Raw genomic sequence first — 24,141 nt, forward strand, 5'->3', positions numbered from 1 at the left:
CCGGGTATCCACTCACCACCAAACTGATCTTCTTTACTTCTCCTGAGTTGTTAGCAGGACTGTTTGCTTCCTCAACTTGTTTAAGTTGAGAAGGGCACTTTGGATTGCCTCCTTCAGTTGCATTCTTGCCACCATGATCTCGAGAAGCTGGAAAACCAGCCGTAACCCCTTGAGTTCCTTTCTTGTCTTTGGGCAAACCCTCAGCGTAGCGACGAGCCCACATCCTGTCTCGACCTGCAGCGGAACCTGAGCTGACCCCAGTTTTGATTGAAACACCCTTCTTTGGAGTGGGTTTGAGATCCACTTGGCTCCGTCTAGATGACAACATTTCTGCAGCTGAAGTGCTGCTCAGGCCGCCAGCATGTTGCGCTGATTCCTTGGATACTTGGCTGGTGGTTGCTGGCATCCCTTCAAAGCTGCCTTCACTGTACTGGACCTCTGGAACATAGTCTTGGACAGCTGGATGGAGATCAGGTGAAGATACTGCATCACACCTATGTGAAGATTTGCCAGTTAGTCCTGAAGTAGTAGCTCTTTTAAGTTGTCCAATAGGATCAAATGTTTTAGAGGTAGAAGAGGCGCCAGTATTTTTACCCATATCTTTGGCAGTGGTAAACCTAAAAGTGTTTTTTTTATTAACGTCACCATTTTTTTTAACCTGCAGGGTCTTTTGGAGTTTATCAGTGCCTGGTGCAGCTGCTTGCTGTGCCATTCTAGTTAAATCTTTAAATTTCACAGTATCAATGTTGGATTTGGGAACCTTCTGTAATTCTGTTTTCTTGACTTTGCAGATTGATGGTGTGATTCCTGCAACTGGATGCTCTTTAGAGGCAACAACAATTTGCTTCCTTTTCTCAAGCTGCAAACTTGGGCTGTCAACATTTTCATTGAAAGGAGACATGTAGAAGTCAGGCATCTCGCTCGCAATGCATTGCACCGGAGTGGACGTCTGAATGTCGCCATCGCTGTTCTGCACTCCTGACACAGCGGACCCGAAGGTTTTGCCAAGTTCTGAAGTAGACTCTTCTGTAACCTGAGGCAGAAGCTCTGCGTCAGCACTGGAAGGCTTGACCTGGTTTGTCTGGTCGGTTGGTGTTTCAAAAATAAAGGTCGAGAGGAGACCACCTTCATTTGGCAGTAGTACATGGGAGCTGAATGCTGACGTATCAATTTCCTCATTGAGATTCTCCAAACTGTTTGCCTGGATGAAAGTCACACCAAGACTAGGATGTCCCAAGCTTTCCTTGGTCTCTTGTTCTGTGGATGCTTTGCAAGCATCTGGTATGATACACTCTAAAGCCATAGACATGGAGCCTGCATTAGGAGAAACGCTTGAATCCTCCATCGAGGAGAATATTACAAGGGATTGATCCTCCAGACATGAAATGTGACTCCTCACCACCATTTCTCCAGAGCTTAGTGAGATGTGCCCATTTCCACTGCATCTGCAACAGGAAGCGTCACTTGAACTCAACTGGCCTTCTCCTCCAGCCACGTTTGAGGCGATCTCCTCATTCTGATCATCTTGTTCTCCATGTTTACTAAAACTCTCATCCGTCTCAGGTCCAGTTTGTCCATGATGAGCACGGCTCAAGCGTTTGTCCTGGGAATTCGGACTTCTATTTACAGGTGCGTTAATAAATGTTTCATTCATATTTGAAATTACAACGGTGAGAACATCCTGCTGTGCTGAGGTGGAAGTGTGGCTGTTGCCCACAGAGGAATGTTCGTTTAGATAGTGGTCTGTGTTGATGTAAGGGGAGCCTCTGGCTTCTCTTTCACTCAGGCTGGGAATACCGTCGGAGTCAGGTGATGCAGAAAGTTGCCCGTCTCTCGGTGGGGTATCTGCTGAGCTCTCAAAGGAGTCACTTGATAAATTAAATGTCTTAGCCATTGTAGATTCAGGACTGGATTCAAGTTCAGTCTTTCGGCTAACATCCCTGTAATCCATCACATTTGTTGAGCAGGCCTGAACATCTGTAAAAAAATAAAAGAAGGAATGTCACTCTAAACACTTTGAAATATACTTTTTATGAATTTTACAAAAAATACACAAAGTAGGAGGTCTTGGCGTATACCCAGATTTGTGTTAATATGCCAAACCTTAATTGAATTGGAACCGACTATGATTGATGTTGGTTTAAATAGTTTTATGGCAAATCCTTAAACTTCCTGTTAAAACGATTCTGATCAAATGCAAGGAAACTAAAATAAGCCAACAGATGTAAATTATTAATAAGTCTGACCCTAAATAAACTATTAGGCCAGCAGCCGTGCAGTCTGAGAAGTTGACATCTTAATAGCTTTGCTGTGGCACTATTGTGTTTGCTTAAGCAGGTTGGACAGCAAAGCTTGCCAGAACCAACAAAGGCACCACTGTAGAAACAAAACAAAGAAAGAGTAAAGAGATCAAATCACAAATCACATGAAAACATTAAAACTGGAGAGACTGAGGGCATTCTTTACCATTTAAAAACAATTTAAAACAACAACTTTTAACCGATCCAAATACAAATATTTAAAATCTTGGACAGCTCAATGTACAAATCAGGTAGTTCCCTTTAAATTTCTTCTTATTTATTAAAACTTAAACTTCCATTTTTTCAAAGGCATTCCACTAATGCTTGGTTCTGCCTTTAATGACTTGGATTATTTTTTGCTACATTGCTTACTAAGGTCTAACATTGTGTGAAAAAAAAAAAAAAAAAAAAGTTGTATAAACCCACATACACTGAAGAAAACACAGAATCGTCCAAGTTAAAGTCACACAATAGTAAGATAAACAGTTATTACTGTAATTGCATTAGTTAACGTAACCATCAAGCATATTTAAACAATGAATGAAAGTTCTTTAAACAACTTGGCAGCAGGATTCTTTGTCACACGAAGGTATCTAAGGCTGTGAAAGTTCATACACAGATGAGATAAATTGTCGGCAAGCACAGTGTGAAGGCCTTTCTTTGAAAACATAATAGCAACTAAATATTACATCAAAGCAGCTCCATATTCAACTCCATATTCCTTATAGAGTATCAGACTGAAACACACTTTGTTGTGCATTACAAACTTTACAATCAAGCCTGAATTCATAGAGCCTTAAAGAATTGCTGTACAACTGAACTTTGGCAGGGACTACCCATCCAAGGTAATATAATAACCAAGTGAAATGCTGATAAGAAGCAGTGATTGTCCTGGTTAAGAATGTAAATGAGCATTGCGTGTTACATAAGGAACAGCAACTTCAGACTGTGTGTCCTGACTGTGTTTATGGAAAAACAGAGCCAGAGGGATCAAAGCTGCACAGCACTAAAACAAAAATACTGCTAAAAATGACTCATTTTCAGAGAGTGTTTAAGTGTAGTACGAACCAACCTTCAGAATCCATAAGTCCTCTCTCCGTCCACTGACATGGATAAAAATACATTCACATTTACATTTTATTTTGTTTCAGGAGAGTCATCCATCCCCGTTTTCCTTCCAAACGTCAAACTCAGCCAACTGGCTAGACATTGGTGCAAGTCAGCCTCCATCCCATCAGCCCTCTTGCCTTGTGTTCAAACTCAGCCGTGCAACAATACCAACAAAAGCTGAGTGAACGAGCCCTCTGTGAATTTGTTAGTTCAGGATTTTGTTCTCCTCCTCAGTAATATCATTTTCTCCATGCGGGCCTTCTGTAGGCTCTCCCAGCAACTCCTGTGTAAGACATCAAGATGAAGTTTGTTTCTTCATGCTCTGCCTGCACACACACACACGTGTCAAGGTCCAGCTAGAAACTGCGCCTCGGGTTGGGTTGCACGCTTACAAAAGGAGCGAGGCGACATGTCACCTTATCCTACTGAAAGGGGAGTGGCCATGGACAGCCAGACGGAGTTGGCATTCAGCGTTGCTAAGCAGCCGAAGGCTTTCTGCTATGAAGGAAAGGATCAGGCAGCTTTTCATGTGTGGGACAAAATGAAGCGAGCAGGAAGGCTACCAGCCACTGTATCCCACCAATGACGCACTGAAATTTGAAGTAAAACCCACCTTTTCAATTCAGGTCAATAATATTTTATGCATCCCAAAGGAGAAATTAAAAAATTGCTGTAACTCTTATCTTCCAAGTTTGGATCGTTGTGGATGGTAATTGTTGGCAGGAAGGGTATCTGGTAGCAGTCAGTCTTGCGTCAACTCTGAAGAATCCCGTGACAGAAGACTCTTACCGTATGACCACGTCACTGTCATGACATGCCAACAGTTTGGAGACGATATTCCACAGTAGCATGTCCAGGATGAGCCCATCAGTTGCTGGCAGGCACTGCTAATCCACCCTGGTTGATTTTGCCACTCCTCTTCAAATTTATTTCTGGTCGTATCAATAAAAATCCGGATAGAGACGTTGCAGTCAGAGAAATGATCCTTACCCATTATGATAGATGGAAGAGATGGTTTGAACGTCTCTCTCTCTCTATGAAGCCTCCTTTTCAACTCCTCTGGGATTTGGAGTTGAAGTTGCAGTTCACATTTTTAAGTTTTTGAGTCGCTAATCAACTCTTCCCTGCTGTGAAAACAATACCTTGTTGCCAATGTTGCGCATCGTAACTGTCCAAAGATTTTTTTTAAAAAAAGGAGCAATGAATAAATAAAATCAACATTGCATTACACAAACTGCAGTCAGTACAGTTGATAAGTTTGTCAAAACCCTTGCTGACAACATTCATGTTGAACAGAAACAGCTTGTCATTTGAACCTGACCCCACTCCATAAGATCCTCACTATTTCTGCTTAATCTATATAAAGCCAGACGACCCAAAGAACCAATCACGAGTCAAGTTGACATATAAATCACAGCACAGAGTTGATCTCTGCAGAGCACTGTGATGTCGCATGTCCTGTGAAATCCTATTAAAATGGGAGTGTTATGCAATTGAAGCTTTTGAGCAATATTAACCAAGTAAGGCAGAACACACACTGTACGTTGGACAGGCATAGCTGATAATGTGATGACTTGTCAAACAAAGTTATATTTCATGAACACCTCAAATTAATTTGCAACAAATGTGACTCACCTATAGCAGAACCTGTTACCTGGGTTAATCATTAAACTGAGCTGAATCAAAGTTAGTGTCTTTGACTTTGCATTGGTAGCTGAACATAATCTGTAACACTCAAGGAGCCACCAACAACTTTGACACGATGATACACAAAGAGGCAGCAGGTCAAACTACTGGGTTCAAGGTCAACAGGGATAAAATATAAACACAGGAAAGCAGTTCTGGTAAAATTAGCACAAGTCATCCTTCCGTCTGAATTCAGTGTGAAGGACTCCACTGAATAGACCACAAAAAGTTTACTGTAACTGTATGACAAGACATTGAAAAGTTTCACAAAGAGGAAATGCTGCTTTAAGGTAAGAAAAAAAAATGCTCCAAGTGGATGAGCAAAAAAAATCTAGTAAAAATCTAAAAAAAAGGAAAAGATGCAACAATGCCAAAAAGTTGGAACATCAACCCAAACAAGTAAACAACCGCAAAAAGCAGAACAAGAAGCAGTTTTGTTAGCCTGAGTAAGGTCGCCCCCCACCTTCTTCAAATCAGACAAAATTTGTGTCAAACATTTGTGCAGGACATTAATGAAAGTTTAAAGGTCAAAAGGTCAACCAGCACCCCTTTTTATCCCCACTTTACTAAATCTAACTGAACTTTAGACTTTCATCAATATCTTCAAAGCATCACAAATAAAATTTTTTGCTGCACATACCAGCACAAACACAGTCAATTTGATTGACACCAATTTTCTCTGATTTGAAGAAGATAAGGGGGCTGGTTGACCTTTCATGACCTCTAGAAACATTTCTTAATATCCTTAAAATGACAGTGGCACAAAACCTTTTTTTTTTTTTTTTTTTGCTGCAAAAATGTAACACAAACATTTGACACCAATTTTGTCTGATTTGAAGAAGGTGGGGTGGCCAACTTCACTCTGGTTCAAAACCAGGACAAAACAAATTAGAGTGATTCAAAAAGGTTAAGACAGTTGGAATGCCAATGTGCAGCACAAGATGACCCCAACTGCTCTTGTGATGGACTGATGACCCTGTCTGGAATATGTCTCACTTTTGCCCAACTTTAGAGTCCTAAAAATAAAGTTTATACAATATTCACAAGGCAAAATACCCTACCCAACACAGAGTCCATTTTATCAAATTACAATTACACAAATATCATCTCAAATTTTCAGATAACATAAAAAAAAATGATCTAGGTGTGATAAATGGGCACGGAGCTAAATGCTGCAATTAGGCTGAGATGTAGACTGACCATACACTCCAACCTGTTTGTGTATCTGAGGCTGGATCAAGGTACAGTTTGTGTGATATTCATAGAAATATTCAAGGCTGTGGAAGGCCAAAACAGGACATCTTGATATTAAACAGTTGAACAATCTAAATACCTGCACGGTTTGTTGTTTCCACTTAGCTATCAGTCACTGGATCCCCTATTTAGTCACTATAGTCCATAACAGATTACTCAGAATTCCCTGTATACAGACTCGCTTTGTAAAGAAGACGCTATTACTTGAAGGTTGTAGTTAAAAGACATACATGAAACCCTATTACCGTGTTTGCTGTATCTGAACTCTCTCTAGAAGTCCGTTTCTGATCAAAACCTTGCCCTTTAAAACTTGACAGATTGACCCTGTCTGTTCTCCTCCTTCAGCTGGTTTAAGCACTACAGTGGTCAGCGGGTCGTACTCCTATGACAGAATAAGTTTTTGACTTTAAAGAAGACGTGTTATTTATTGGTTGCGGGACGGCGGTTACCGCTAACTTACAACGAACACGGTGAATTCCAGCCGTTAGTGAAAATAAAAACGGTGCTAACTGCGGGGTTAGTTTTGCTAGTTAGGAGTGCTGGAGTATCTCAGCTTATGTCAAACTTCAACTAACTACTAAAAATAAATGCGTAAGAATATATATATGTATATAAAAATATCTTACCATCTGTCCAACATGTAACGTTTTCTTAGAACGTAAATACATTACTAAAATACATAGACGTTAGCATAAATGAGTCTACATATCGAGGAGGCTACCTGTCTCCCTGGAGACCAGACGTCGTCTAAAGAGCAATTAGTTCCACCTGGTCATTACTAGGCTTTTCTTTGCACAGTCATGGAACCAGTCTGGCATTTAAAACGACATACTGGTACTTACCACGCTTTAGCTATCAGCCCGAAGTGATGACAGAGTTTGTTTGGATGAACTTTGACTATTGAGAGAATGACAGATACAGAGACCGTGGGTTTGGAGTCCACTGTAAGCTAATAATCAGCTCCAAATGTTAGCTAAATCCTACCAGACAGGGTCATTTGATAGACGGGTATTACTCTGGCAGAATTATAAGCGACTTCATTTGATTAAATAATATCAGTATTTAATCCATGTAGTTGCTGGTGTAAAACAGTTTTGTACTCTAGTTCAATTCCTGGAGTATTAAATTTGGGTTAAAAAAAATCCCAGACCACCAAAAAACGATTTTCACAACAATGTTATGTGTTGCTATGGTCTACACAATAATTGATTAAATTCTGATTTGATCGTTTTCCTATAGATAACTACAGATACCCCTCCACAAAAGGGGTAGACCACAAGCAAAAAGGCCCAATGTTCCTAGATGGTATGAAAAGTTAAGTGGAACAAAAAATCAGTGGGTACAAATATGGGTAAGCGCTGTATGCAATGCTTAGGGGCGCTGCACTAGAGAGGGCGCCAAAACGGGACACTTTTTTTCTAGTAGGAATATTCTGTATTTAACAGTTGTTTGTGAATGTATGAAATGATCAATAACAGAGGAACGGGACTGATTAGGGGCCCTCCGCTCCTTCACCCCCCCCCCCCCTCCCACACAAGTCGATGGGACATGTGCCCCTTCCAGAACGAACTAAGGCTAGTACTTTTCTTTATTTTAAATTTTAATCGTCTTATATAGTGCACTTCATAAGGTAAAGATGGAGCAGTAGGAAAAAAAAGCTAAGTGGTACAATAAAACAGAAAATGGAGGATATACATACACTGAAAAAAAATGAACTTAGGGGGTTATCAGATTAACAAAAGAATATCATGTACTTTTAACTAAATAATTTCACGTTTCAAACAAAAACGTGATATAATCATGCTGGATAAACAAGAAATTCAGCAACTTCACGTTTATGAAATTTAATCATGTTGAGATAACATGATTCATTATAGTCAGACTGATATAGTTCTGAAGCCGAGTGAGATCACGCGAGACAATCGTTTTTGTCTCAACTTGAATAATGTGATTCAAGTTGAGATAACGTGATTCAATTTAGTCAGATTCATTTCCCTCCGAAGAGGGTCTAGCGAGATCAGGGGATCACGAGAGGTTATGGAAGATCACGCGACATAACTGTTTTGCGCCGGGAAGATTTCAAAGCAGTTTTTTTAAAACTATAGATATTTGTTTTTCTCTGCAGGGCACTATTGGCATTTAAGAACTGCACTGTTACAGTGCATTTAAGAACTGTAAAAAAAGTCTTTGACTTTTTTAAGAAAAGTCTTTGAATTAACGTAATTAAATCATGGAAAGGATTTCCACATGATTAAATCGATTTCTTTCAGCATGAAGCGTGTTTGTTGAGCCAACTTAATTTTCATGAGTTGGATCAACTTAATACATAATGTGAAGGTATCACTGTAACATAAGATGGTTTCTCCAGTGTGCTGTGGTGGTGCAGGGGGTTTAGCACACTGCACATTTGGAGGCCTTAGTCCTCGACACAGACATTGTGGGTTCGACTCTTGCTCCCGGCGACCTTTGCCACATGTCCTCCTCCTGTCTGCCTACTGTCTCTAAAAAATACGAGCCACTAGTTTCCTCTGAAGCTACAGGCGGACAGATGCTGTCATTCACAACTTCTCTATCTGTTTTCCGATTGGCCCAGTTTAACAAATTCTGCTCCATAACAAAATTACTGTATTTTATAAGTGCATGAAAAAGGGAGAGCTGTATGGACATATTAAACCTGGGCCAGGAGCAGGGCGGTGGGGGAATGATGTGTTCACGTACACCTCAGAAAGTATGTAGTTGCGCTCCTGCAAAAAAAACTCTGCTTTGTCCTCAATATTACTTGCTGCAAACAAGACTTCTGCTTCTGAACAGCCAAGAGTATTATGTTAATAGAAGCTTCCGCCTGAGCTGTGGCTGTTTAACGGCAGGCTTTAGTGGCCACATGTCTCTCATCACAATCATCTCAAGAGTGTAGTAATCTGAAGATTACTGCACTTTCTTATGTTTTTTATGCAACACAAGAAAGTTCAACTTCAGTTATAAATATCGTTTGCGAAAATACATTTCCTTTGGTTAGTTCCAGAAAAACAAAGATGACGTATGATGGAGAAATAAAAAAGAAAACAACATGCAGATACTACTGAAATTACTGCAAGTTTGCCAGATTTGAATTATTCAAATTTTTGGATTGGAAATTTCTATTGAAGAATGTATTGGTGACAGGCTGAAAGATGAATAAATTGTGATACTAAGAAAGTTTGATGCTGAATGTTTATCATACGAGAGATGATGGGAATGGATGTAAAAATAAAATTATTCTAGCGTCTCAATATAGAACAATGTATTCACTTTCTTGGCATTATTTTGAAATGTGTAAGAAACAGCAGACATTATATAGTTCATACAACCACTATTTGCATAAGCACATACATTTGAATTTTAGGTTGTTTTTAAGGACATTTTGATGAATTTCTGACACCTAGACAATTACTGCCACACCAGTTAAAGTGAAACTCTCACTTTTCCATAAACTTTATGACAAGCTGCTCCATCTTGCTTTTCAACATGCTTTATCCAGAGATCCTCCACTCGGAGCCATAGGATTATTTTATTCTTTTAAATCTGGAGGTACAGTAATTAGATAACACCATGATCAAAAGCCATATGATGCCAGAAGACAAAGAGCTATGTACATTATCAAAAGTGCACAGTGTTAAAAAAAAATTATAATAATGATGATGGACACGCTGAACATCCCGTTGGTAGGGAAACGTACAAAGGAAGCTTTCAATCAGGTTCACAAATGCCTTAAAATAGTTATTAACTACCAGCAATAATAATCAATATTCATTCTTTTGATAATAGCTGCTATTTTATATCACACAATTCAGAAGGTGCTGCTGCATTATGTGATTAAGCAAATGTAAATATGCATACTGCATTGGTTTAGCCCAAACGGTTTACTTTAGTAGTTTAAATCAGGCTCAAACTCTCAGCTGACTCATCTGCAGCAAAAGATGGATGCTACTGATGCCTGCAGGTACCGCATGTTTCTTCTGACATAACACAAAACAATCAAAAACAAGTTACACTTGGCTTTTTTCTTCTTTTTTTGTAGTTCATCAGTCTGAGTGGATTATTTACACAGACACAGGTGCAAGACAAAGATCACAACCCGACACGTCAGGCCCAACGAGTGCATGAGACAGGATGGATGTACCAGACGGACAGCAGGACAAGATTTATTCTCCCACATCGGATTCAGGCCACTGTTTAGAAATGTGGGCATAAAAGTTGGGACTCCTGGGTCCTGAAGGCAAATAAATGTGCAGATTTGTAGCGTGAGGGCGACTGGGCGGGACGGAGGAGGAGACAAAGACGAAGCATGCGTCTTCCAGCAACGTTAGAAAGGGAGGCAGAGGGTGGAAAAGAGCGCTGCATGTCTGTTCGTCCATTGGCATCTGAAGTTAAACGGGTCTTTCTCCTCCTCCCGCTTTCATCCCCACCCCCGTCTTATTTCTTGACACATGACGGCCAGCTGAGGCCTCCACAGGAAGCAGACACGATGATGTAGAGGATCACCTGGAGGGAGCAGACAGAGTTCACCGACTGATACGACTATCACAAGACTGAGCAGCTCTGGCAGCGCTTGCACAACGAGAGCCTTTAGAAAGATCGATCTTAAAAAAAAAAACAAATGAAAGGGTTTCTGCTTAAACAGGTCAGCTGCTACGGAGGAGCATTTCATCACTGATGGCGATCGCTTTTATACTCACCAGAGCAACCAGCACGACGACAACCGTCAGTTTGAGGTTCTTCATACACATGGCTCGTGCGAGGTTACGACTCGTGGTTTTAAACGTGACCGACTGGTGGAGCAGCAGATGGAAAGACAATTACTCGTGTGTGTACAGTGAAAGAAAAGATTGTTATCAGAAGCATTTTACAAATAATAAAAAAACCAACATGAAAAGTAGTGCGAAGCTGTATTTATCCATGGTAAAATGAGCTCAGGATTCAAACTCTTATGCTGGAGAACCAACACTGAAATATTATCTCAGTGCCAAATCTGGTGTCAACAGAAGCCTTGAATGGAATGGGGAACGTGTAGGGAGACCTCTGACTGGACGTTATTTATGTGTCGTAGTGGTTCAGTCAAAGTCCAGCTCTAAAGCTAACTGAGAATCTGTAGCTAAGTATGAAAATGGATGCTTACACACTCTCTAAATCTAATCTCAGTTTGAGGTATTTTACAACCACAAATGGACAAAAATGTTAGTTTCTTAAAAGTGCAAACCCAGTAGAGATTTAATTTTAATTGTAAAAAGATTTAATTGTAACAAAACCCGCTTCTACTCAGCATTGAAGCAGAGTGGCTGAATGCAAATGGACAGCACACTTTTCACATTTTTTTCTGATTTGGAGACCATTTATATTTTCACCTCTACTTCACAAATATGCACTACTTTATGTTGGCTTATGACAAAATCTCAATCAAACACATTGAGATTTGTGGCTGTAAGGTGACAAAATCCATTAAAGGATCAATTGTACGCAATCTTTACAACTCAATATTATTCATAAAGTGAAAAAAAAAATATATATAGGGCAACCACTAGTCAATGTCTGCATTTTAAAACTCACTGAATCAACCAGACTTTCTGTCTTGTCAATCAGCAACTCCAGCTTCTCTCCCCTCTGAGCGACCAGGTCTGTAAAACACACACAGAGCCGTGGGTAAATAAAAACATGCAACGACGCGAGACTGGAAAAAGCCGTCAAATATTTCCTGCAGTTTCATGTGTTCCGGTGTCGGCTTGGAGCTTTTACTTCAAGCAGACACCAGCACTGCCTTGGCAGAACATCAGAGGATGACACACTGCTCCAACCAGGAGGATTTAATGAGGTTAGGGGACTATTAGAGAGAAGAATTCAAATATAATATTTGTCATAAGAAAGTTTGTGACTGAACATGGAATAATGTCCTAACAGAAATATACTTTTAGACCATTTCCATGTGTTTTTTTCTAAAACATTTTTAGCCACATAAACTACTAACAGTAGATTACACTTTTATTCCGAAACTAAGGAAATTTCCAGAACTTATTAAAAAATCACTATTGATTATAACGCTTTCTAAAATGCCTATAGAGCTGCTTACCTATGTCACGGACCATAATACCCTTTAGGTCGTCAACTTGCATCTGAGTCTCAGTCACTCGATCCGTTCCCCGTGGGTCCGAGTGGTGCTTCTGCAAAACAGATTGAGAGGTTTTTTTTCTTCTTTTGGATATGCTCGACTACTTTTAAAATAATTAACTTTTCACAATTTGGAAAACAGATGGTAATTATTTCCAAATGTGTTGGCTTAATTTCAGTCATTTCAGGTCGGTAATTTTGTGAGTGCGAGTGGCAATGTGGGTAAGGCTAAATGAAGCAGCAGAGCTTATCGGTTCCAGATCAATACTTATCAAAAGTGTGAACAGTGGTTAATCAAGTCCTGAGCACTGAAGCTCACTGAACCTGATGCTGGTTCTGACAGAGCCAAACAGTTTGTTGCAGACCAGGCAAACTATGACATGTCTTGTTTACAAAATTTAACACAATTTAAAAGGAAATGTAAGGAGGTCATTTTCACAAGGTATAGAAATATGGGTGAGAGTTAGCACAAATGTGTAAACTGAGGCTAACGCATATGACTGAGTGTGTGTGGATGTATATATTTAGACATATGTAAACCCAGATAAAATGGAAAATTAATTATCTTATGTTTATTGTTCTTTATCTGATTTAATAATGAGCGTCCATGTGAAAATATGATATAAGTTTATGGGGTAGGAGTTCATACGTTCGTAAGTAATTCTTCCTACTCCTTTTTGAGCATGTTAAGATTATTGTGGTACAGAAATATGCGTCTTTTGCATTTCTTGTTCACGTGTGTGATTTTATACTTCTATCATGTTTGAAATAAATAAATAAATAACCAAATATGCACAGAAAGAACATCAGTAGTGCTAAACAACCACGCAGTCAAGTCACCAAACGGCCTTCGCAAAAATATGTTTCCCCTGCATACATAAATCTCTATCTACTCACCATCTGGGCTGCAAGTGTAGAGGAGAATTCACTGTTCATGGCGTAAGGTAGAGCAGTTTGCGCTCGGGACCCGTATGTGGTCTGGAAGCGCTTCTTGACTTCACTGAGGAAGCCAAATGCACGTGACCTTTCAAAGTCCTGGCACGCGAAAGAGGTAAACATGAAAAGATATGGTAAACTTACTTAAAGATGATGTTGCTGTTAGTGTAGTATTAATGTATACATGTAAAAAAAATAAAAATCTACGCCGACAATCACAGCAGAAACATCATCATTTTAAATAATAATATAAAAAAAAAATGCATAGTCACAGAGTCCTATGGGATTAAGTGCATTTGTTTGTTATAATTAAAGCTAGGAGATACTCACATCATCTGTGATGCACAGGTAGATGATTCTGTCATGGCAGATGTAATGGAAGAGATAGCTAGAGGAAAATAAAAAACGGGTCAGCCTTGACTTCTGCAACTATGCTGATGATACACAGGAATACATTTCAAATCAGATAACATGTAAACACCATCTGCATCTCCTTACGGCTGAAAGAGCCAGGCCTGACATTGCTATGGCTGTAACTCACAGCGAGTGTTAGCTTACCTGCCGTGACTATAGGTCAGTTTGTTGTTCTCCGAGGGAATTTTGGCCAAAATCTGTTCGGTGACTTCCAGGAAATTCCCGCCGCACCAGGCATGCTTCGCCAGGATGGTGGTTCCACGAGCCACCACAGCAAAAAGAATTGCCATGGCAACAGCTGGGTTCTTTTTTAGCTCTATTATCTGCCGTCTACAAAAGGAAACAGCACAGTTGTTAGAAATGAAAAAAAAAATTAAGAAAGGACTGAAGAGTATTTTTTAAAATAGAAAAGCACGCCCAACTGTGCTCTCCGAGAGCGTAAAAATACAAGCAGAGTTCACCTCTAACCTTGTTGCCACTGGCTCTTTTGTATAACTAGGATCATGACGAGAATTAAAACCAAAAGCCGATAACGACAGCAGAAAAACAACTAGCTTTGCTGTTGTTTAGCAACATACAGAGTGGCGTTAAGGTGAAAATTAGAGGTTTTAACAAATTGTCATTCCCTCCACAAACAGAAATAACGCAACTATAAGAGATACACATTACCTCTTTGTGTTAGTTATAGCTAAATTCCCCCGTTTAGCTCAAATTTCTACATCTGAAAGTGTTTCAGCTGCTAGCACGCTAGCTAATCTCTTTCGAGTGACTTCTGCTTGCAAATTCGCAACACCGGAAACTCGATCTTGTTATCCCCGGGAAATGTAGTTTCTGCTTCCCTTTTTGTCTCAAACTGTTAGTCCTGTACGTTCACTGTTTAAACTACAAATCCCTAGGCTACGCGTGACGTCGTTGAATCGTCACATGTTTTCACATGCGCAGATGTTGTAACGGGCCAGAATGCAGGAGTTCATTTTGCCCTCTGAATTACATCTCAGGCTACTTCTAGTGTCCGTAAGATTTCTACATTATGAAACAGAGCATTTCTCTTTGTAAATAATGACAATAAAAACAAACCCAAAAAGTTGCTGCCATAGTTACTACATTTCTAAGTAGTCAATGAACGTTTCAGCGAAAGTATATTGATAGTTTTGTAAATAATCTTTTAACTTTTATTCCATCAATTCATAAAATTGTGCGAATGGAAATAATAGATTAAACTGCTCATTAATGTATTTGAATATTAAATGAATAAATATAATGGTCAAAATGACAAAAATTATAATTAAACAAACCAAAGTTTATTTCCACTTATCCTTGCAGGTTCGAGGATGTGCTGGTGCCTATCTCCAGTGGTGCTACACCTTCGAAAGGTTTGATGAAATATGTGCTTAGAAATTACAAACAGCTGGTTAAAATTATGCAATTGTGACGTAAAATGCTCCTGACGTGGCTTAAATGTGATATCGATGAAATGCCTTTTATAAAATGATTGATTTTGCTCAAGCATATATTATATTATATTATGTTTATTTTCTGTCTCGTATATCCATAATGTCTTGTTTTCCTTCGGCCTTATAAGTTCAATTCGGGATTCATGCTCCATGACCACAAACCCCTGTGTAGACTTTCAGTATTATGGGAAAATAATTTCATTTGACACCAAAGTTTACTAAATGTTCAGCTTTTGCAGTTTCAAATTACCTTTATAGATATACCACAATTTCCGCACCACACAGGTGGAGAAATAATCTCTCCATTTGCACCCACTAACTACACTTGTCTAAGCCACCAGGTGTCCATGTTGTAACATGATATATTTACACAGAAAGATGTTTCACAGGTAGTTTTTTTGTCTTTATGTTTATATAACTTTTGATGAAATAAGTACCGGTAACATACACAAATACGTACCTTAGATGCTTTTAGTCCGAACAGTGTTTGTAACATGGCTGCTTAAAAAAAATACAATAGCCTTCCTCCTGCTCACTAAAGCCGCTCAGGTCGTCTTTTCAGTGTACTGTCCGGTAAGTGGCAGTAAATGCACCTTGAGTTGGTTTAGCAACCCCTAATTAATTTCCAAAAGAAGAAGAAGGGACAGTCCTCGTTCTTTCTCCCTATCAGACAAAGCCGAGGGCTAAAAGCCCACAGGAGCATATTGACGGACGTAGTACCGAAGCATGGCCGGGGAAGGCGAAAAGAAACCGGTGCTTGAAATGGTAAGACGTAGTAAACTGTCGTGTTATTGGCGTTTCAAAAATACACGAGCTTGTCGTTGTTAAACCCAACTGGGAGTCTCTCGTTGCATATCGGGAGCCAGTGTTAGCATCTTCTCAGCCGCCTGTTTTCCCCTCACGTGCGTAGCCGCAGTAGCTAGCAAACATGAAAACAGTCATTTCCCTTCAACTCGGAACAACTATGTAGCAGTTTAAGTGCCGTTCTGGGCATTTCTACGTTAAACTGGATTTACCTACCATCCAAGGAATGTGATAACACACAAGTCTTTTTTTCGCTACTGTAGAGCCCCCACACACACACACACACACACACACACTTTGGAACAGCTTTTTCCCCGCTTAGTGCGTTTGTTAATTTGTGGAACCGCGGTTGCAATGTCAACAGCCACAAAGCAACTGATTATATACATCTAGAACCCCTCCTTCATTTATGTATTTGCTAAAATATGTCTAAATAAAATCAAGTGCAATCAGTTACTTGCATATTTCACCTAATTAGGAAGTAAAACAGCATGAAGAAATCTGAGTTTACCATAATAAGTGAGCGCAAACATTTAGTAGAAGTGTTTGCTGTGTTCTTTTGTGGTTTTAAATTTAACAATACTCTTTACCTAGATATTTTGTGTAACTATTTCTAACATGTTGGGGTATTATTACCTAACGTTTTCTGTTGATGTTTGTTTGTTCCTGTTTTGCTGTGACTGTACAGCCGCTGGAGGTGCTGTCAGGTCTTGTGACAGAATTACAGAGAAAATATGGGAGCTCATCACTAACAATAAACAGACCAGGCAACGAAGAAGCTTAAGGCGCGAGTTGTACAGCTGCAGTGTGTGTCACCAGATGCTAAGAAAACTGTGGCGTGAATTTAAGGTGTACATGTTCCAACGTGATGCGGTTACAAACAGCATTGAACCTCCTGCAGTTGATGAGAGTTAGCGTTGTGCGACTTTGTTGCTAAATGCATCCATTGTTGGCGACCGTGTGTGGTCCTTTATGTTCACAACAGAAAGCTCGAGGCGTTGTGTGATGTGTAACATGACTTGTCCTGCTGTGAACAGGTCCAGGCTGACGGGGGCGATGACGGCTGCGTGACGTTTGTGATGCACGATGAGGACCACACGCTGGGCAACTCCCTCAGATATATGATCATGAAGAAGTCAGTGATGCAAGTTTGTTTGTTTTCTGTACTGCAGCTCTCTCGTGAAACGGGTCACAAGTTCAGCCTGTTTTTCCCCTTTCGTGTTTTGCACTAACCTGTATAATAGAATCAGCTCTGTGATCTGTTTGCTCTGTCTCTGGCCTGTCGGGAGTGATTTAAGACTTTCCACTTAGCACACCTCCTAAGCAAAACGGTGGTTAATAATCCTACGTCTCTCACCTCCACCTTCCTGTTTTCTTCCGTCAGCCCGGAAGTGGAGTTCTGCGGCTACACCATCACGCATCCCTCAGAGAGCAAGATCAACTTCCGCATCCAGACGCGAGGTCAGCACCGAAAACCTCAGTCCGTCCTAGAGCTTCACGCCACATCTCATCTCCACAGCCGAGCGATAGTTTTAGAAGTTTTTCCCAAATGTTGAACCACAAACTTCAATGTATTTCAGTGGAATTTTATCTAAACACAATGAAGCAAAGTAAAAAAAAAAAAGAAAAAGAAAAAAATTGCTTTAGTTAGTGACTTTTCAGACAAAAAAAATTTGTAATTTGCTGTTTTTTTAGAAATCGGTAAAAAGTCAGAAAACTACAATTGGAAGTATTTAGAAATCGTGTTTGTTTCTCCATCTAAATTGACCGAGCTTGCGGTCAATTTGAGGTGTTGCTTTGTAGTTATCAATATTCTGGTTTTATTAAGCAATAAATTAATTAATGCCAAGATTTAATATCTTACTGAGATAATTAAGGACCAAAATGCTTAAAGTAAGACAAACGTTCTAACATAAAAACCTTCTTGTGAGGTAAAAAAGCAAATTCATAGATCAGAAAACAAGTATAAATCCCCTAAATCTAAAATATTTAGTCTTATGTAGATCTTAGATTATATTATCTACAATAACTTTGTGAAGAATTTGAGTTTAAATGAGTTAAGACATTTAACTTCCATTAGGGATCAATAGATTATTTTTGAGTTTTTGCGACGTACGCAAAGAAGAAAGGGCAAGAACGTGAAGTCAAGACAAATTCATCCAAAGATATGTTGTTACATCACTCTGAGTGGCTGATTCCAAGTATTCCACACTTTTTAGATTTGTGTGCAATATTATTTTAAAAAGAAACATAACCAGGCCTTTCCACTTTAAAACCACATAATATCCCAGTAACTTAATGTCATTCTGACGTGTCCAGTTAAGTTTATTTGCATACATGCAGCGACGCTGAGAGAGGATTTTCACTCTGGGTTGCAGAGTAAACACGCTGATTGGAGTCTTGCGCGTTCACTTGGGTTACTCAGTTGTGTAAGAGTGACCAGTGTTGAACTCAGCCATATACTGAACGCGTCCACACCCACACCCACACACATGTTTGCGCAGCTATCTTCTTTGCGGGAACTTTCCATTGACTTCCATTCATTTCTACAGCCTAAACCTTACTTTTACCCTTATCCTAACTCTAACCAAAACTCAATTCACACCTTAGTCCTAAATCTGACCTCTGACCCCAAAACACCGTTTCCCCTTGTGGGGACCAGGCTTCGGTCCCCACAAGGAGTAGTGGGTCCCCACAATGTAATATATGTCAGGACAATGGTCCCCACAAGGTTTTAGAAACAAACGCACACACACACATCGTAGAGGCGGAATTTCTTTAAAAAACAATCTGTCTTGTATTTTGTCATTAAAAAACAGCTTCATCACATGGAAGGACTTAAAGAAAACATCTTGTTATTGCAGCAGGTTTTTGGACTCAGAGGATCATGCCTCGTAAAACACAATTAGCTTCCAGGCAGTGTTTTCAGACTTCACTGTATAAAAGGCTGCTTCTTTTTTTATATCTATATATACACATTATATATATATATATCTGCTCTCCGCTGTAACCAAAGGGGAAGTGGATGAAAGTTATCTCTGTTGACGGGTAATCAATTGGATCGCTCCATCTATTTACTTCTTTTTCAACGAATCATTCAAACAGTGCGTGACCATTTGCCCTGCCTTGAACCTTTTCATCGTTTTGCCACATTTGGTTTATTTTGTGCATGAAATCTCTGATCTGTTCACAAACTAAAAAAAGAAGCCTTTCATCCTGAAAGTGCTTCTTAGTTCAGTTTCTTAGAGGTCTGGATGAGATGAGTTTAATTTAAAAAATATAAACAAACCAGTTTTTTGTATTTGATGTATTAAAGTCCCAGTTGAAGGGGAAAAATATAACTCAAGTGTCAATTAGGCCATATATTGAAATTCAAATTTATTTACCTTTTTTTGGTCACTTTTAAGCTCTGCCATAAATGATTAAAAAAACCCACCAGAAATATTTGCATTTCTGTCACTGGTGTAAGAGTGAAAATTGGACAAGGACACAAAGTAGCTTTTTATACCTTCACTTTTTCCTACGTACAGCAAACTATCACAATGAAGATTTTATAATTTTCTAAATCATTTCCCCAGTCTGTAGACAAACTCATAAAGGAAATAGACAATCACAATCAGAGCTTGTTGTATTTGTTTAGCAGATGAGTTTTATACCGTTTTGTCTTTTTAGTCAGTTCTCCTCTGATGGTTTCAGGAGGCGTTCCTGCAGTGGAGCCGCTGCGAAGCGGCCTCAACGACCTGCACGACGTTTGCCAACATGTCCTCAACACCTTCCAGGTACAGCCGGGCGCCGTCTTTTGTTGTAATGTCGTCTTTTCAAGGAATATAACCAGTTATTTATGGGGAAAAAGGTTAATTATGCATCCATTTTAGCAGCCAGCATTCTTGTAGGGCATACACTAACGATTAGTTTTGCAATTAATTATTCTGATGATTAATTGATATGAATCTGAATTTGCCACACTTTGTTTTCATTTAAGCCGTTTTATTTTTTTACAAAATAGAAATAAATTAAAAGATGTGAATAATTAGATTTGTTTTTAAATAGGATAATAAAAATATGTTGCCTGAAATTCAACAACATTGTGATCCTTTAGTGTAGTTTGGTCAGTTGTAGCAAATGATGCATCTGCAACTAAACTAAAAAAAAAAAATACTGTCTGATTATCTGTTGTTTATTTTTATTCTTTAGACTAATGATTGGATTACAGAATTTGACCAAAGTGAAACTAAACCTTCCACCTGAGGAGTTCTGGGTAGAACAGATTTACAGACAAAGTTTTTATCTTTTTTGTCTCAAACACAAAATATCAATATATTTTTGCACATTTTAACTTAACTGCTCTGAATATGTTGTTCTTTCGGCAAATGGCCATATTTTGTTTGACTCTCTATACTCCATGTAATGATTAATCAATGAATAAATCATTTGGCAATTATTTCTTTAAGTCATTTAATTGTTTAACACCTATTTGCTTGCCTGTCTGCCTCTAGAGTAAGGAATAATTTAACTCCAGAGATTACGTAATGTGGAGTCCCTACACACACTAACACTGTGTCACGGCTTTGAGAAGAAGTGAAAAACTTTCTCCTCAACGTCATTAGAAAACTGCTTCACCTGAGAGCGCTGCTGGAGCGCGGCCTGTTGACGGCCATGTCGCTACGTCAACTCCCAACACGCTACAGAGGCGCTTCTGTGTTTTTGTTTTTCTCTGCTGCTCCAGCTTTACCAGTTGATTTGAAGCAGCTGCAGATGAAGGCTCCTCCTCATCAAAGTGCTGTTTAGCTCATTTGGCTCCACCGCTGATTATTGTTTGAACGCTCATGACACAGAAAACCTCAAAACTATGTGGCTGAGCTACATCTGCTCCTGGTTCACCTGCTGAAACCTGACAGCAGGTTGCAGACTTAATACATTCTTTTGTCACATATCGTCTTTATCTGAGCGTTTGGCTCAATGAAGCCTGACTCTTCTTGTTGACTTGCTACCAACGCTGGAAATTCACTTTAAAGTAACAGGGAAGATCGTCAGTCATTTCTCTGAGTCGGCTGTCGACAACGTCGATCCTCTGGAAAGGCCTGACTATCCGGTTGCCATGGGGATTGTTGTGATCTCAGTCCCGTGGAAACGAATCAGAAAAGCGAGCTGGCCTGTACTGGTCTCCAGCTTTGTACTGCAAGGAGTCAATAATTCAGACAGTTGCACAAAAATATTCATGTTTTTTTCTTTTTACAAAATAAAAAAGGAAACATCAACGTATTGTATGAATAGTTTATGCAACAAACTTTAAAGTAGAGCATCATTATGGACAGGGAGGAAAATAGATGCATGTTTTTGTTTTTTTAACAAGCAAATATCTGAAAAGTGTGGCGTGCTTCTTCTTTTTTTTTCAGCCACCTGTAAAGAACATTTACCGTTCGCTTTCTTCAGAAATCACTTGGTGAAAGGAATCCATGTTTTCAATTCAATTGTTGCAGTTTGAGACTGGGATCAAAGCTTAGTCATATTAATGGCCTAGTCAAAGTCCAGGCTTAAATCCAATTGAGAATCTTTAATGATACTGTGACCAGGTTTCTCCAACTACATACACACTGCTTGTTACTCCTCCGTCTGAACACGGTAGCAGCGGCGGCAGGTAACAAAGTAAAAGTTACACTAATGGAAAGGACACTTAATACGAAACTTAATGTGGTAATTGACATCTTTATTGTTGGTGGAGCGATACTGCCCCCTATTGGCACCATGTCAAACTGTGACTGGTGATTAATAATATACTCCCTATTTTTATAACCAAAATGATGAAATCTTTGTGATCTAACCCAAGAACACGACGAGTAAATAACATAAAACACAAAACAACGTTAATTTACATCGACTGTGTGCCACACCTGTCTGTTCTGAACCTTTTGTAGAAGCAGTTCATTACACACATGTACAGTCTTGTATTTGCATTACTGCTAATGTGTTTTTATGTTTTGACATTATCATCACATGATTCCTCAGTGACATTTTTCAGTCCATAACTGTCTGTGTGAGCTTCAGTTTCTCATTTTTGTCATTTATATTCCTCCCTATCTCCCTACACTTTTACATGTTCGCTATTGTTCCACTTGGTGGGGTTGGTCTTTCAGTCATGCACTTTTCTTTATGAACCTGTTGTACGTGGCTCATGGAAAATTATATTGAAGGTCATGGAGTTTTTTTTTCTAAATACCAGTGGGAACCCTGGATCTAATGTTCAAATGTAATTAACTGTTGGTGGAAAATCATCATAATTAACAGAAATAAAGGCTTTTAAATATCTGTCAGTGTAACTAATTTGTATGTGTTTCACTTCATAATAAATGGGCTTTTTAATATTATGATATATTGAATGGGTGCGTATGATGGTAAACTTTGTGTTTAACATATTTTTTTCAAAATGTGGTCGTATTCAGGCTTGGGAAAGTGAGACAGGTTTGTCGTCTTCAGGGTTCAGTAACTACTTGTTGTTTTTTTGCTGCATTACAGGCGAGAGTTGCTGAGTTTAAAGAAGGCCAGGAGCAACCTATGGAATAAACATCGCAACGGGAACCTTAAAGATTCAACTTCACCCAACTCCTTCGCTCTTCAGCAGTCCGGGATGTTTCCACGTCTTAAATACTTGTACAGTTTATTTTTTAAAAATGTAATTATGCAAGGGATTCATAACGTGCGATAAACGCGTATCAAATGTTGCTTTTCATTCCCATGCGGCCTGGCTGGTGAGTAAAAAAAAACACTTGAAATGATAAAAACAGGCCTACAAGAGCTTTCCTTCCTTCACTCGGGCGTCGGACTCGTTCTGGGACATTTCACTTCTCGACTCGTGTAACGGCGTTTTTGAAAGGCGCTCGGGGTTCGAACGTCTGAATCTCCTGACGGGAGCCAGGAAAGTTCTGGAAGCTGATATGTCCTTATTAGCAGAGGAATGCGGCGCCGGGCTCTTCAAACTGAGGCTGGAGGGACAGCAGGTCAAATGAGGGAGGAGGGGGGAAAAAAAAGAGTGTGAATAATAAGCTTGAAGTTGGTTGAGGGTAATCGCATAACGTGTTCAGAATGTTTCAACAAAGAAAAGATGTCTCCTTTAACAAAATAAATGGGTCCTGGAAGATTTTAGAAGAGTTTGCTGTGGCTGAAATTTTAGAGAAATGAAGTGTTTTTGTGTCAGAGAACCATGTGAACGGATCAATACCATTATGTCTGTCAGGTAACGAAGCTGGAGCCAGCGCTGGAAAGCTTTATGTAAGCAGCTGGAATGGTGGGAAACTGATCGTTTAACGTTCACAGTTTGTCCTCAGATCCCATCGAGGTTCGTTAATAATTTATGTTAAATGTTTGTTTAATATGAAAAAATCCTTTTGGAAGACTTTGAAGAGACATTGTCTTTTTTTTCTTTTCCCCTGAATTAAAAAAAAAAATCTCTTCTTCTCTAACTCATGTCCTTTAAGTTCATCCATCCATCATTTTCCATCGGGTCGCTGGTGGTAAAAAGGGCAGGAAGGATACCAGATTCCAAGTTGTTTAGGCAACAAATGCCTGCCAAGAAGTAAAAAAAAATGTGACTTTAGCAGCGTTTTTTTTTTTTTTTTTTAAATCAACAGTAACAGGGTAAAGTTGTTCAGTGCATCTAGAAATCAACGGCTTTTGCCTTAAAACAACAAAAGGAGAAATGAAAGCCACATATTACAAGTTATAAAACTTCGCTGTTTGTGTAGTTGAAACTGGAATCTGAGTATTGGAGTGTTTTTTTTATTTTTTTTATTGTAATTCTATTACCGTCAGTCTGAGACCGCTCTTTATGTCGATTAAATGTAGAAATACACAATCTGTCAGATACGTTGGAAAAGGTCTCTAAGATTTCTTTTGGAAATGTTGGATGGATGCTTCTCAGATTTCACAATCATCAAATCTGGAAAACTAAGTCAACATTCCTTCCCTTGGTTGTGTAGGCTTTTTTTCTTTTTTAACTCTTAAATATGATGCCAATATCAAACTTAGTTTTATATGCCTATAGTTAAAGG

General features: G+C 39.2%; 3 protein-coding genes across 14 annotated transcripts in view; 1 reads left to right on the plus strand and 2 right to left on the minus strand.

Moving 5' to 3' along the window:
• The window catches only part of mtus1a (microtubule associated tumor suppressor 1a), a 30,749-nt gene extending 23,457 nt beyond the window's left edge, over positions 1-7,292 (minus strand). For 3 of the 7 annotated variants that reach the window (XM_044127499.1, XM_044127498.1, XM_044127492.1), the window contains exons 1-2: positions 3,373-3,400; positions 17-1,977 (exon numbers count right to left, since the gene is read on the minus strand). In XM_044127499.1, the coding sequence (XP_043983434.1) occupies positions 17-1,977; positions 3,373-3,385 (1,974 nt within the window). In that variant the 5' untranslated portion in view covers positions 3,386-3,400. Of the gene's footprint in view, positions 1-16; positions 1,978-3,372; positions 3,773-6,595; positions 6,776-6,976; positions 7,130-7,192 lie in introns of those variants that run through there. The other 4 variants (XM_044127497.1, XM_044127494.1, XM_044127496.1 and 1 more) reach the window with 4 other exon arrangements.
• A 2,586-nt stretch (positions 7,293-9,878) lies between these two features.
• Positions 9,879-16,156, minus strand: sybl1 (synaptobrevin-like 1). 3 transcript variants are annotated; one of them, XM_044127510.1, is made up of 8 exons: positions 15,753-16,156; positions 13,983-14,168; positions 13,755-13,812; positions 13,386-13,523; positions 12,451-12,541; positions 11,934-12,001; positions 11,066-11,158; positions 9,879-10,871 (listed from the first exon to the last, which is right to left on the minus strand). In XM_044127510.1, exons 2-8 carry the CDS (start codon positions 14,126-14,128, stop codon positions 10,803-10,805), a joined length of 663 nt encoding a protein of 220 aa, XP_043983445.1. In that variant the 5' UTR covers positions 14,129-14,168; positions 15,753-16,156; the 3' UTR covers positions 9,879-10,802. The 3 variants fall into 3 exon arrangements, with proteins under 3 accessions (XP_043983445.1, XP_043983444.1, XP_043983443.1); XM_044127509.1 differs by lacking the exon at positions 15,753-16,156 and adding an exon at positions 15,134-15,232; XM_044127508.1 differs by lacking the exon at positions 15,753-16,156 and adding an exon at positions 14,508-14,667.
• polr1d (RNA polymerase I and III subunit D) lies at positions 14,816-23,699 on the plus strand. 4 transcript variants are annotated; one of them, XM_044127511.1, is made up of 6 exons: positions 14,816-14,848; positions 15,162-15,211; positions 17,134-17,240; positions 17,481-17,557; positions 19,793-19,875; positions 22,610-23,699. In XM_044127511.1, exons 2-6 carry the CDS (start codon positions 15,170-15,172, stop codon positions 22,655-22,657), a joined length of 357 nt encoding a protein of 118 aa, XP_043983446.1. In that variant the 5' UTR covers positions 14,816-14,848; positions 15,162-15,169; the 3' UTR covers positions 22,658-23,699. The 4 variants fall into 4 exon arrangements, with proteins under 4 accessions (XP_043983446.1, XP_043983448.1, XP_043983447.1 ...); XM_044127513.1 differs by lacking the exon at positions 14,816-14,848 and having other exon boundaries at positions 17,134-17,231; XM_044127512.1 differs by lacking the exons at positions 14,816-14,848; positions 15,162-15,211 and adding an exon at positions 15,963-16,057.
• Positions 23,700-24,141: the final 442 nt, after the last annotated feature.

Source organism: Gambusia affinis, linkage group LG09, assembly GCF_019740435.1.
Source record: "Gambusia affinis linkage group LG09, SWU_Gaff_1.0, whole genome shotgun sequence".
In the NCBI taxonomy this organism is placed as follows: domain Eukaryota; kingdom Metazoa; phylum Chordata; class Actinopteri; order Cyprinodontiformes; family Poeciliidae; genus Gambusia; species Gambusia affinis.

Bases quoted from the DNA above. Each gene is read 5' to 3' on its own strand.
- sybl1 (XM_044127510.1), bottom strand. From the start codon at position 14,128: ATGGCAATTCTTTTTGCTGTGGTGGCTCGTGGAACCACCATCCTGGCG. The intron at 13,813-13,982 runs GTAAGCTAACAC...ATTTTCCTCTAG, and splicing joins CTGACCTATAGTCACGGCAG to CTATCTCTTCCATTACATCT. The intron at 13,524-13,754 runs GTGAGTATCTCC...TTCGCGTGCCAG, and splicing joins ACCTGTGCATCACAGATGAT to GACTTTGAAAGGTCACGTGC.
- polr1d (XM_044127511.1), top strand. From the start codon at position 15,170: ATGTGCTGGTGCCTATCTCCAGTGGTGCTACACCTTCGAAAG. The intron at 15,212-17,133 runs GTTTGATGAAAT...TGCTGTGAACAG, and splicing joins TGGTGCTACACCTTCGAAAG to GTCCAGGCTGACGGGGGCGA. The intron at 19,876-22,609 runs GTACAGCCGGGC...GCTGCATTACAG, and splicing joins ATGTCCTCAACACCTTCCAG to GCGAGAGTTGCTGAGTTTAA.